The sequence below is a fragment of the Acomys minous genome (assembly GCF_964271855.1).
Source record: "Acomys minous genome assembly, chromosome: 12".
NCBI lineage: Eukaryota > Metazoa > Chordata > Mammalia > Rodentia > Muridae > Acomys > Acomys minous.
Genome location: NC_140493.1, coordinates 50962322 through 50976772, shown reverse-complemented (window position 1 = coordinate 50976772; position 14451 = coordinate 50962322). Strand labels below are relative to the sequence as shown.

The 14451-nt window shown below is 38.4% G+C and overlaps 1 protein-coding gene across 1 annotated transcript; it reads right to left on the bottom strand.

The window, feature by feature from the left end:
* Positions 1-4260: 4260 nt before the first annotated feature.
* Positions 4261-5058, bottom strand: LOC311578956 (prothymosin alpha-like). Its single transcript, XM_084749091.1, has one exon. It carries the CDS (start codon positions 5039-5041, stop codon positions 4739-4741), a length of 303 nt encoding a protein of 100 aa, XP_084605217.1. The 5' UTR covers positions 5042-5058; the 3' UTR covers positions 4261-4738.
* Positions 5059-14451: the final 9393 nt, after the last annotated feature.

The following is a 14451-nucleotide window of genomic DNA, read 5'->3' as shown; positions in this document are numbered from 1 at the left end:
AACCACCCCATAGGAAAGAACCAATTCCTGAAGCTATTAATGATACTGTGCTATGCTTGCAGACAGAAGCCTAGCATAACTGTCCTCTGAGAGGCTCTATCCAGGAGCAGATTGAAACAGATACAGACATGTACAGCCAAATATTAGGCAGAACTCATGGAATATTATGGAAAGTGGGGGAAAGGATAGAAGGTCTCCCAGAAGGGACAAAAACTCCTCAAGAAGACCAACAAAGTCAACTAATCTAGGCCCAAGGAGGCTCACAGAGACTGAATCACCAACCAATGAGTGTTCATGGACTGAACCTAGGCCCCTGACACATACGTAACTGATGGCTAACTTGGTCATCATGTGGTCTACTAGGAAGTGGACTGGGGGTTTTATCTGACAAGAACTCTCTTGCCTGCTTTTGGATCATTTTCTCTTAGCTGGGCTGCCTTGTCTGTCCTCAGTAGAAGAGGATGCACTTAGTCCTGATGTGATTTGATGTGCCCAGGTGGGTTTGGGAAGGTGCTTCCCTTTTATGAGGAGAAGGGGAGGGTAGAAAGGAGGGAGGGTCTGGGAGGGGGCTGTGATCGGGATGTAAAAAGAATTTAACAAAATTACACACACACACACACACACACACACACACACACACACACACACACACACGTCCTTATTCACTTTTTCATAACTCTGACTGTCCTGAGTGTCCATACCTCGTTTGCTCATCATGCTACAGTCATTTCGTACATGTTTCTATATTTTATTCTCACACAGTATTCTCAACACGTGGGTTAGGACCCCTTTGGGGGATTAAAATGACCTTTTACAGAGGTTTACATAAGACATTTACATCATTATTCATAACTATCAAAATTAGAATTATTAAATATCAACAAAAATATTTACATGGTTGGGGATTACCAGAACAAGGGGAGCTTTATTGAAGATTGGCGGCATTAGGAAGGCTGAGAACCACTGCTCTAGCCATCCTCTTAAACATAAGTACTATGGGTCTTGAGGAAGCCCTATTCCCCAAGACACAGCTATTCCAATCCTTGGAATATACCCAGAAAATGCTCCACCACACAACAGGGACATATGCTCAACCATGTTTATCGCAACCTTATTCATATTAGCCAGAATCTGGAAACAGCCTAAATGTCCCTCAGTTCAAGAATGGATAAATAAATGTGGTACATTTACACTATGGAATACTTCTCAGCTATAAAAAACAAGGAAATCCAGAAATCTGTGGACCAATGGAGGAAATTAGAAATGATCATACTGAGTGAGTTAACCCAGAAACAGAAAGACTCATACGGTATATACTCACTTATAATTGGACACTAGCCCAAAAGACATGTCCCATGAATGTCTTCACTTACCAGGAGATTGGGATAGATGTGAGGACGTCCTACTGGGACTCTAGGTACGAGAAATATAGGAGATGGGGAAATAGAATGATCCAGAGGATCTTAGAAACCTACAAGAAGAACATCATAATGGGTGGATCAGGGCCCATGGGGGTCTGCTCAAACTATTGCACTAACCAAGGACAATGCAAGTAGTAAACACCAAAGCCCTACTCTGATCTAGCCAATGGAAAGAACATCCTCCACAGTTATGTGGGGAGCAAGAACTAACTCTGACATGGGGTCTGGTGCCCCATATTTGACGACCTCCCCTTGGAGGGGAGCCCTGGTGACACTCAAAGAAAGAATAGGCAGGCTACTAAGATAAGACTTGGTAGCCTGTGACCATAAAGAGGGTGAGGAGGTCCCCCTCAGAAATGGACCTAATGGAGGGTAATAGGGTGGGGGTGGGAGGGTAGGAGGAACGGAAGGATATGAGTCATGGGGGAACAATTGAGTTGTAATCTGAATAAATTAATAAAAACACTTAAGAAAAAAAAATAAACACTATGTACTATACACTTGTTAATTGCAGAACTTACATTGAGAATATGACATTTTGTAATAAAGTAAATCAAAATGATAATTTTTATTCCATTTTTCCTGAATTAAACATGTTACTATTTTTAACAGACTATGTGCCAAACTTAAAATAAAAAGAACATTTAAATTAGTGTAATTTAATTCAATCTTTGTGAAATGCATACACCTTGCTACTCTCATCAAACCAGAAACTGGCATCTGCAAAAATTGACATTTTCATCTTGAATGGTTCATTTGATGAAACCAACCCTTCATAATTTGCAGAGAGCCCATGTACCAATGACAGGTTTCATTGACTTCTCATGACCTTTTTACCTGTGCAAAATCCTGACATTTGAGCTTAACATCACATACTTGGCCAAGTGATGTTTTTTTGTGAAAGATTAGAATTGAGAATATTGAAAACAGTGTTACTTATATGAAATTCATTATCTTGGGAGTGATAGAGTTTTCAGTTCACCTGCAAGTTTTGTTTCTATAAGTCGACTTCTAGTCCAATTACTTTCTACTTATTCATTATATTATTAGGCAAGCACTATTTGTACTTCTAAGTACTTATAGGTACCTTATTACAAACCTTTTTTTTTACTTCATAAAAGTGTCTGTTTTCCATTTTATAATGGTAACGAAAGGTTTTTTATTTTGTTTTGTTCAGATGGCAAATAAACAATGTGAATTCTGATCTTCTAGATTAGCTGTGCTTACTTAATGCTTCTTCCTAAGGCTACAAATGCAAGAAAATGGAAGAACATATTCTCATCTCAGCCATATTGCTGGAGGTGGAAAGAGGGTAAGGAGAAAATGGAAGACAATGGCTTCAAAGCAGAACATTTTCAGATTAATATCTGATAGAAACTGCTTACCCCCAACAAGAAAAAAATCTTTATAATTCTCAAGGCTCTCATAGCTTCACACTCCATTTGCAACAGCATTGAAAGGGACAGTGACAAGTGCAAGGCAGAGAACTCCCTGGGAACAATTTATATAGTGACTGCATCAGTTTTCTGCATCTGACATTTCTTCTGTTTCTTTTCTCTTAAGACAAATATGATACCTGTAAGTGTTTCTGGGTTCAGAATACTCAAGTTTTGCCACTGTTACGCTTCCTATGACAGCTGCTATTTACAGGAAGTGGTTGACAATAAAGTTCAAATTAACTAAGACTATAAATTCCTGCACTTATACTCATGGCTTTGTTTGGACCTTAGTATCAAACTGTCCTTCATCAGAATATGTGTCATCAATAAAAATTCTGTAGATCAAAGCTCTTTCAGATCCGATGACATTCAGTACAATGTGTAGACTTCTGGGCACTTGTGTATGAATAGTTTAATACCAATTTTTAAAAATGCATTTGTACCCAAATAAGCTCATGTGTAAGAAACAGCCACTGATTTGAAGATCCCCAGGCTATGCAGCAAATTTTATCTTATTTTGTTTTCATTGCTAAGTAGAAGCATGATATATGCTGGATGATGTCCCACTTAGCCTGGTGAACAAAAACAAAAACCATTTTTGTAAAAAAATGGTAACAGTAGGAGACTGGGTGTCCATATATAAATGAGACATCTATAATGCCTTCATCACCTCTGAAGCTCAAGGAAGGTCATTGAAGAGGAGGAAGAAATGATGTAAGAGCTGAAGGATGGGGAGGATTGAAAAGATGTCTTCTAGACACAAAACGTCTGTCACTATTATGAACTCCTGCCAGCCATGGTTACCTGTACAAAGCCTATACAGGATTGATCCAGCTAGAATCCCAGATAAGGCAGGTCATCTCCAGTCCCAGCACTTTCGTAGGAACTGATGGCAAAATATATTCACTGTGCGAAAGAGAATCATACGTGTTGATTTTGCTGTCTCTGATACTTTCCTGTGCTTCAGTGGAAGATTTAAACTTAAGATCTCATAAGATCAACACTAACTGAACTTAGTGGATTATAAAAAAACTAAAAGAGGCTAAGTTTGGATTAAAGTATGTAGTAAGGGTTATGGGAGGAGTTGGGAGTGTATATATGACCGTATTTCATTGAATACTTGTGTAAAATTTGTAAAAATTAAAAATATCTGTATATATATATATATATATTTTGTTAGAACAACTCAGCAAAATAAAATTGTGGTCTATTGTTGGACATTGTTTCACGCATACATCAAACAGGCCAAAAAAAAATAATAATAAACAGCAACTTCATAGACAAAAAAACAGGGAAAAGAAATCTTTTATCTTTGGCCTTTTTAACCATCCCATACAAACCAACTACTTATAGTACAGCTAAGTACATACACAAAAAGTTACTGGAATGCTCAGATAAGATTGTTTTGTTGTTGTTGTTTTTGCTTTTTTTTTTTTAACAAGTTTTCTTTTCTCCTTTGAGATTATAATGAACATGGTCACACCCCAAGTAAAATCAGAAGTTAGATTTTGAGTTAGAAATCAGAGAATGCTCTGAAGGCTGGTTTGGTCACCCATTATCATTAAAAATGGCTGACCCCTAATATGTACAAAAATATAAAATGTAAATATAAAGTACAAATAAATTTTCCTTTTAAAGTATTTTAAAGAAAAAAAGCAGGGAAGTTTTGGTTCTTTTTTTTTTTTCCTCCTCTGCTGAAAATTCATGTTTTGGTTTTGGTGGGGTGGTGGAGAGCACATGTCATCTGTGGGTGGCACTGCCCGCTGTGGGGGAAGGCAGGGCCTGCTTCTCTACTCGAAGGTGACCACTTTTAAATTCTGAGATGGGAAGTCATGGGTGAATAGGGTGGCCTTAAGTTTAGCTTTTCCTTTTTGCTGTCTAGTCCTCCTCATCAGTCTTCTGCTTCTTGGTGTCAATATCCTCATCCTCATCATCTTCAGCTACCCGCTTGCCCGTAGGAGCCTCAGCTTCGTCGTCTTCATCTCCATTCTTTTCCTCACCGTCACCTTCTTCCTCTTCTTCATCTACCTCATTGTCAGCCTCCTGCTCCCCATTTTCGTCATTGGCATTTTCATTGGCAGGTGCGTCTCTTCCATTTTCTGCTTCCTCCACAACGTCCTTCTTCTCCTTCAAGTCCTTGGTGGTGATCTCAGAACTGGTGTCCACCGCCGCGTCTGACATGGTGGGGCACGCTGGTGGTCCGATGCCGCGAAAGAGAAAGAAATTGAGTTCGAGGACTCTGGCGGTGGAGGAGAAGGAGGAGGCAGGAGACGAAGGTGGCTGCAGCCAGCGAGCATGCAGCAGGACCCTGGAACAATGCAAAGATGGCTTTTCAAGCAGCCCGTCGGATATATTTGTTTACATGCATTTCTAAGAATCGATGGCATTCCTGCACCCACCAATTTGTTTAAGGAGACACATTTAAATACTGTATCCAGAAAGGACATGGTAACTACTAATTACTATGTGTTCTATTAATTTATGTATTCTTCAATCTTATTATTGATAACAAGAATACTTTAGAAAAATATGTTAATATTAACATACTATCATTAAAATAAATAGTCAAGGTCTGTATCAATATTCACTCTCAAGTCTCAGAGACAGCTGTAGTCCTGTAGTTTTCTGAAAGACATCACAAACTTTTCAAAAGACCAAACACAAATTTGTGTGTTTTCCTATGGACAGGGGAAACTTATCTGCAGAGTTCGGTTTATATAGAGTGTTTCAATATTAGAAATCAGCCATTTTAGGAATTGTGTAGACTACCATATCCTGAGTACCATAACATGAGTTCAGGTTTTTCCTCTGTGTTCTTTCAGAGCCTCTCTTTTATAGGTTTTACTGCAGGTGGGATCTCTATGTACTTGTTCCTAAATGCTGTTTCAATAAACTCCTTGTGAGGTTCTGCCACAGCTCCCAGGCCAATTTCCAGGATTCTCATGGATGACCCTTGAACCACAGAAAATAAGTTCAATGTCATGGTGTCACTTTTCTTCTACCATCATCACCTTTCACCCATCTATTCTCAGTTCTGTAGTCATGTTTACACTGTATAGTCAAAGAGTTCATGCTTTATAATCATAATTTTAATAATTCTATCTGTGGTTGACTTGTTAATGCTTTTCCCCAAGAACCATGACCTCAGCAACTACTTTATCTATTAGGTCACAAAGGAGTGACTCTAACAATGGGATCAATATCTTTTATAGTAAAGGAAGAGGAGGAGGGGATACATCTCAGCAAGCATGGGAACCCTTCTCTATATGTTTGGTCAACTAATTTTATTCAAAGTACACATGCACACACAATAACAGTAACAACAACAACAGCAGCAACAACAACAACAACAATTCCCAGGACTCTCAAAAACCCAGGATGTATGACTGTTTTTTTTTCTTCCTTCATTTCCCACTCTAAGCCACTTTCTCAATATGCAAGACTATATGCCAGAAAAAATCCACAAGAGCACACAGTGAGATTTCTGCCTGCAAGACAGAAGGAAAGAGTTCAGAGATTCACACATCAGCCAGCACCTAGATCTTAGACTTTTAAAAAATCCTCCAACATACATTTTTGTTACTTAAGCTGCCCTTCCTACATCAGCCTGAACAAATGAAGAGAAGGCCTCTAGCAATCCTGGCTAAATGTTCAGGTGGAAGAGGTATATTCTGGAGAAATATGCAAAATGAAAAACCCTACATTTGTCTTAAATGTAATTACTTCCAGCTCATAAATTCCATAATCTAATATTATCTGCCACACTCTTTACAGACTATTCAACAACATGAAAATCACAGAGACAGGGAGAACCTAAGCTTCTGTTTAGGAGAGTCCTGTTAAGAATTATAGTCTTTCCCCGAGATATTCACCTCTGTATTTTTTCTCTGTTCCTCAGTGATCACACTGAATGAGTTATATATTAAGGCACAAAGGTGTTTTAATGCAAGACAAAACAGAACTGGAGCCGTGGATTTGGGGTTCTGGGTCACTCAAGTCCTTACCTCCAAGGAAAAACCAATATCGTGTTTTACATCCTTACTGACCTCATATGTTACATCATGCTCTGCCTGAACCTCTGGGGAATGCCACCAGACTAGCACAGTTCACAGAAGAGGACTTCATGCCTTGACCCAACCACAAAATCATAATGTGAGAACAGAAAGAATTTTAAATTTGTTTTGTTTCACTTTCTCAAATGTCCCATCTTGGGTCAAGTAGAAATATTTGTAGACAAAAATCTTAAGGCTACTGCTTAAATGCAATTTTCTTTTTGCTTCTTGGACTGCTTTTGTAGTAATAAGCTCCTTTCGTATGTTTTATGTTTTATTCTTTCACTTTTCTAGTTCTCAAAGAATCTTGAACAACTATTAACTTTTCATTGATAACCTGTGGCATGCTGTCTTTGAAATAGATGTTTTTTCAAAACATTTTTTCTGTCTCTTTTCTCTGGGTTATATACATTACTTTTAGATGAATTACTCTGCAAATTGTCTGTAGCCTTGAACATGAGACTGAATTCTGGCATTAACCTCATAAGATATGTCACATGTAAAGTTTCTTGGTCCCTTGAGAAAACATTACAAATTTGCTGAAATTTGTCCAGGATGAAGTTTTAGTCATTTAATTTCTTGGTAGCTTAGTCATCACTCACTGCTTCCAGTTGGTTAAATTGAAGTGATTTTGCAAGGCATCCCTTGAGACAGTGTGGCACCAAGTGGGTCTAGGCATGCTGAAAGTCCCAAGTTTCCTCAAAGCTTTTAGCACAGTGGTTTTGTTTTTAAATCATTTCACATTCTGACCCATTTTCCATCTGGTAACATTACAATGTGATAAACATTACAATGTGTAATAATTCACATTACAATGTGAATTATATTACACCATTCTTCTTTCTCAGTAGTATTCAATTAATTATCATGGACGTAAGGATAAAAGTCAGTGTCTCACTATGATAAACAAGGATCCAGGAAAATCACTTCAGTCTTCCTCTGGACCTTTAACCCATTCATCATCAGTATGCTCCAATTCAGACCTTCGTCTCCCTACATGTCTCCTGTAGAGTAACTCTGATGTGATGGGCCTTCATATTGACAAAGGGTAAGGCTTCTAAGAACTTACAAGCTGCAGAGATGGAGCCATTTAAATGGAATGGATGGGGAAGGTCCATGGTTGTATGACAATGGAACAGACATTCACTGAGGAAGTGGAAGAAACTATATGGTTTTAAGAGGAAAGACAACTGAGGCAGAAGGATAAACTTTTTAAAAAAAGTCTTAGGGTAAGCTATGTTTCATGTTTCCAGAAATGACATAGAGATCAGTGTGGCTAGGAAAAAAAGAATGAGTAGAGGAAATATTGAGGTACAATTGGAGAAAACAGCAAACTTACTTAGAATTTGAAGAATATCAAGACTTTGTGGTAAAATTCCGAGGCTGAAGACACCACATATTTTCATCATAGGACATGAATAAATAAAATTGGAACTAACCAGAGTGCTTGCCAACTGCTAAGTAGTTCTCATGGTAACTGGAAGGTATTGTGTGGATTGCTGGGGCAGAAATCAGCAATAGTCTTATCTACCTGTGAACCCTGTGAAATAAAATAATAACTGGCATACCAGGACACACCCATGGATGCAACAGTGGCTTGAATGTTAAGGAGGTAACCAACGGCTTTCTGACTGAATTTAAAGCCCCCTCTACATAAGGAAGGGCATATCCGGTACTATAAACTGGAAGAACCTAGGGCTTGGGAACTCACAGGTCTCAGTTGTATATCTACTAATACTATTCTGCTGAATAGATGTAATCAAATTACCCTCTAAATTCTTATCTCTATACTCATAGATTAGTGTAACTTTCAGACTTCATCAAAACAGATGTGTGCAGTGGATGGTAGTTAATCCAGAAACTCACATCTAGTGAAAGAAAGTGTAAAGTACTACTGTCATTGGAGGGCTTGGCCATAAAAGATACACCAATATCATAACCCCAAGGCTTAAAAGCCATTGCAAAAGAGGAGGCAGAAAGACTGTAATAGCTAAAGGCCAAAGTTAGCTATAGTGAAACAGCGTCTTGTGGACATTATGGAACTCTAGAACTCATGAGTTCAAGGAACGCAATGGTTCTCTGCACAAGACTGGCACAAAATCAAACCAATAAATATTAGAGTATGAAGAAACGCAAGATTCGTGAGCTTCCACTCAAAACAGGGGAGCTGGGCACAGTTGATGGCTTCTGGGGGAGGATCATCTTTCTTCAAGATTGTCTGTGGCCCCTTGCAGGTAGACCACAATCCAGTGGAAGGTTTGACACCATGAGAGTATTGACAGCCCAAATTAGACTTGTTTGGTAATAAAACATAAAAGAAGACCCAAAGTTTGGGAGCTAGTAAGATGGAAAAGGGTTTGGGAGGACTTTGTGGGAGGGCCTAGAGGTGAATATGATAAAAAAAAAAGCATTGTATAAATTCCTCAAAGAATCAATACAATATTATATCTAAAAGAGAAAATAAAAAATTTTACACATGACAAAAACATTTAATTTGTCATTTTTGTACCTGATTTTGCTTTGAGATCAAATTTTTCCATGTAGCAGTGGCACTTTCTATATAGTCCAGGGTGGCTTTAGGTAGCTATGATCAAGAAAATACATGATTTAAATGTTCACTTCATAACTAAAAACAAAGGAAGAATGGATTCTGTGAGCTTAAGTGAATTTGCACAGCTGATTCTCTCAGTCAGTGTAAGCATCTTTTCCACAAGGGTCTTCTGGAACTGCAGAGCTACATCTAAAAAGATTCTAGGAAATATAGGCTTGATTGGAGATATATCTGATACAGTGAGACAACACGAGACAGCTTATGAGAACATTGGTGTTATGCCAGGGAAGGAGTTATGATTTGTACTTTAAACATAACATAATATAGCTCTTACTGGTAGATAGAAGGACTGAAAGTTCTTATGGTTATCTTTGAGATCATTAGCACCTGGCTCTTCTTACCATACTCCCCTCACAGCTGAACTTGTTGTATTCTCTTTGTATCACTTCTTCCTGGGCAGTGCAGGTCAAGGCACATTATAAGCCCACGTATCTTGTCAATCAGGCTTGTAGGACTGCTAATCCCATAGAAAATAATTGTCTTTACTAAGTATCTCCTTATTAGAAGGTTTTATTTTATTCTACACTTATGAGAATACAAAGCAAATAAGGAGACTGAAAGCAGCCATGGCAGATACATCTTTCACAGATTCTGCCAAGATCTGTCAACCTGAGCCTCTAAATAACCAGTGACAAACATCATGTTGACACATTTCTGCATTTCCCAGTGAATAATTAACAGCAAATGTCAAGAAATGCTGGTATAGTCATTTTAAACAAATACAAACCTACTTTCAATTCATTTCAGGTACTCACAACCTCTTCACTATAGACACACTTCTGAAAGAAAGAAAACAAATTGCAAAATTACCACAAGGCTGGGTGTTTTCCAGACATGGTGGAGTTTTGTTGTTTCTTTCTTCATTGTCAAGTTGAAAACAAATAGTGAAGAAAAGTCCACAGAAGCAGCTGAAGTCAGTCCATCAAAGGAAAAGTGTATGACACAGTGGAATGAGGTGAGTGGCCCTTAAGGTAAATAAAAGGAGGTGCAAATCCTATTTATTATATGTCTTTATTTACATATTTACATTTATTTACACATAAAGACTTATAATATATTACATATAAATAAAATAAACTACATATAGAAAGTAGAACCAGGAAATGATCAGGCAAGAACTACTGAGAAGATATCTACAGAACTTTCCACCCAAACGCAAAGGAGTATACCTTTTTCTCAGCACCCCATGGAACATTCTCTAAAATTGATCACATAGTTGGTCACGAAGCAAACCTCAACAGATACAAGAAGATTGAAATAATACCTTGTATCTTATCAGATCACCATGGTCTAAGGCTGGACTTCAACAACAACAGAAATAACAAAAAGCATACTAACACGTGGAAACTAAACAACTTTCTACTTAATGACACATGGGTCATGGAAGAAATAAGGGAAGAAATTAAAGACTTCCTGAAACTCAATGAAAATGATGGAACAACATATTCAAATTTGTGGGACACATTGAAAGCAGTGCTAAGAGGAAAATTCATAGCACTAAGTGCCTTTAAAAAGAAAATGGAATCATCCCACATAAACAACTTAACAACACATCTGGAAGCTCTAGAAAAAAAAGAAGCAGAAACACCCAAGAGGAGTAGATGCCTAGAAATAATCAAACTCAGGGCTGAAATCAATAAATTAGAAACAAAGAGAACAATCCAAAGAATCAACAAAACCAAGAGCTGGTTCTTTGAGAAAATTAACAAGATAGACAAACCGTTAGCCAACCTAACGAAAAGACAGAGAAACACTATCCAAATTAACAAAATCAGAAATGAAAAGGGAGACATAACAACAGATACTGAAGAAATACAAAGAATCATAAGAACCTACTTTAAAGGCATTTATGCCACAAAATTCGAAAATTTAAGGGAAATGGACAAATTTCTCGACCGATTCCATTTGCCAAAATTGAACCAAGACCAGATAAACAAATTAAATAGCCCTATTTCGCCTATAGAAATAGAAGCAACCATTGATAGTCTCCCAACCAAAAAAAGCCCAGGGCCAGATGGCTTCAGCGCAGAATTCTACCAGTCCTTCAAAGAGGAGTTAATACCGATACTATTCAAGCTATTCCGAAAGATAGAAATGGACGGAACATTACCAAATTCCTTCTATGAGGCCACAATCACATTGATACCTAAACCTCACAAAGACCCAACAAAAAAAGAGAATTTCAGACCAATTTCTCTTATGAACATTGATGCAAAAATACTCAACAAAATACTCGCAAAGCGATTACAACAGCATATCAAAGACATCATCCACCATGACCAGGTAGGATTCATTCCAGGCATGCAGGGATGGTTTAACATACGGAAATCCATCAATGTAATCCATCATATAAACAAACTGAAAGAGAAAAACCACATGATCATCTCTCTTGATGCAGAAAAAGCATTTGACAAAATCCAACACCCATTTATGTTTAAAGTTCTGGAGAGATCGGGAATACAAGGCACTTATCTAAACATAATAAAGGCTATTTACAGCAAACCAACAGCCAACATTAAATTAAATGGAGAGATACTCAAGGAAATCCCTCTAAAATCGGGAACCAGACAAGGCTGCCCTCTGTCCCCATATCTCTTCAATATAGTTCTTGAAGTTCTAGCCAGAGCAATAAGACATCAAAAGGAGATCATGGGGATCCAAATGGGAAAGGAAGAAGTCAAATTATCTCTATTTGCAGATGATATGATAGTGTACATAAGCGATCCCCAAAATTCCACCAGAGAACTCCTGCAGCTGATAAACACCTTCAGCAAATTGGCAGGATACAAAATAAACTCGAAAAAGTCAGTAGCCTTTCTGTATACAAATGACAAACAGGCAGAGGAAGAAATTAGGAAAACTACTCCCTTCACGATAGCCACAAACAATATAAAATATCTAGGAATAACTTTAACCAAGCAAGTGAAGGACTTATTCGAAAAAAACTTCAAACCTTTGAAGAAAGAGATTGAAAATGACATCAGAAGATGGAGGGATTTACCTTGTTCATGGATCGGGAGAATTAACATAGTAAAAATGGCCATCTTACCAAAAGCAATTTACAAATTCAATGCAATCCCTATCAAAATACCTACAAAATATTTTGAAGATATTGAAAGATTAATTCTCAAATTCATATGGAGAAATAAAAAACCCAGAATAGCAAAAACAATCCTATACAATAAAAGATCCTCCGGAGGAATCTCCATACCTGATCTCAAGCTGTACTACAGAGCAACAGTAATTAAAACAGCATGGTACTGGCAAAGTAATAGGCTGGTGGATCAATGGAATCGAATTGAAGACCCGGAGATGAATCCACACACATTTGCTCACTTGATTTTTGACAAAGAAGCCAAATCTATTCAATGGAAAAATGATAGCATCTTCAACAAATGGTGCTGGTCTAACTGGATGTCTACATGTAGAAAAATGCAATTAGACCCTTATTTGTCACCATGCACAAAACTCAAGTCCAAGTGGATTAAAGACCTCAACTTAAAACCAGAGACATTAACTCAGTTAGAGGAAAAAGTGGGGAAGAGCCTGGGACACATAGGCACAGGAAACAACTTCCTGAACAGTACACCCACAGCCCAGGCCTTAACGTCAATAATTAATAAATGGGACCTTATGAGGCTGAGAAGCTTCTGTAAGGCAGGAGACACTGTCAAGAGAACAAAGCGACAGCCTACTGACTGGGAAAAGATCTTCACCAACCCTTCATCTGACAAAGGTTTAATATCCAAAATATATAAAGAACTCAAGAAATTAAACACCACAAAACCAAACAACCCAATTGCAAAATGGGGCTTAGAACTAAACAGAGAATTCTCAACAGAGGAATATCAAATGGCTGAGAAACACTTAAAGAAATGCTCATCCTCGTTAGGCATCAGAGAAATGCAAATCAAAACGACACTGAGATTCCATCTTACACCCATCAGAATGGCTAAGATCAAAAACTCAAATGACACCACATGTTGGCGAGGATGTGGAGAGAGAGGAACACTCCTTCACTGCTGGTGGGAATGCAAACTAGTACAACCACTTTGGAAAGCTATCTGGCGTTTTCTCAGAAAAATGGGAATAGGGCTTCCTCAAGACCCAGCTATCCCACTCCTTGGAATATACCCAGAAAATGCCCTAACACACAACAGGGACATATGCTCAACCATGTTCATAGCTGCTTTATACACAATAGCCAGAACATGGAAACAGCCTAAATGTCCCTCAGTAGAAGAATGGACTAAGAAACTATGGTACATTTACACTATGGAGTATTACTCAGCTATTAAAAACGAGGAATTCCCGAAATTTGTGGACAAATGGATTGACCTAGAAATTATCATAATGAGTGAGTTCACCCAGAAGCAAAAAGAGACAAACGGTATATACTCACTTATATCAAAACACTAGTCCAAGGGATACGAACCATGAAAAACCTTACTTACCAAGAAAGTGGGTCAGAGGAGAGGACATCCTATTGAGTCTTTAGGCGAGAGTAGCATGGAAGAATGGGGAAATAATAGGACCCACAGGGTCCTGGAAATCTACAAGAAGAACTTTATGACAGGCAGATCTGGGTCCTGGGGTCCTCCTCAAACTAAGGCACCAGCCAAGGAAAAATAGGCAGTAAACTTCGAACCCCTACCAAGACCTAGCCGACGAACACGATATTCTCCACTGTTGAGTGGAGAGTGAGATCTGATTCTCACGTGAACTCTGGTGCCCCTTTTTTGACCATGTCCCCTGGATGGGGAGGCCTGGTGGCACTCAGAAGAAGGATAGCAAGTTACCAAGAAGAGACTCGATAATCTTAGAGCATACATAGGGGGAAGAAGTCTCCCTCAATCACAGACATAGGGGAGGGGAGAAGGGGGGAAGTGGGAGGGAGGGAGGAATGGGAGGAAACAGGGGAAGGGCTA

Excerpts from the sequence above, each read along its gene's own strand:
- LOC311578956 (XM_084749091.1), bottom strand. The coding sequence starts at position 5,041 with ATGTCAGACGCGGCGGTGGACACCAGTTCTGAGATCACCACCAAGGAC.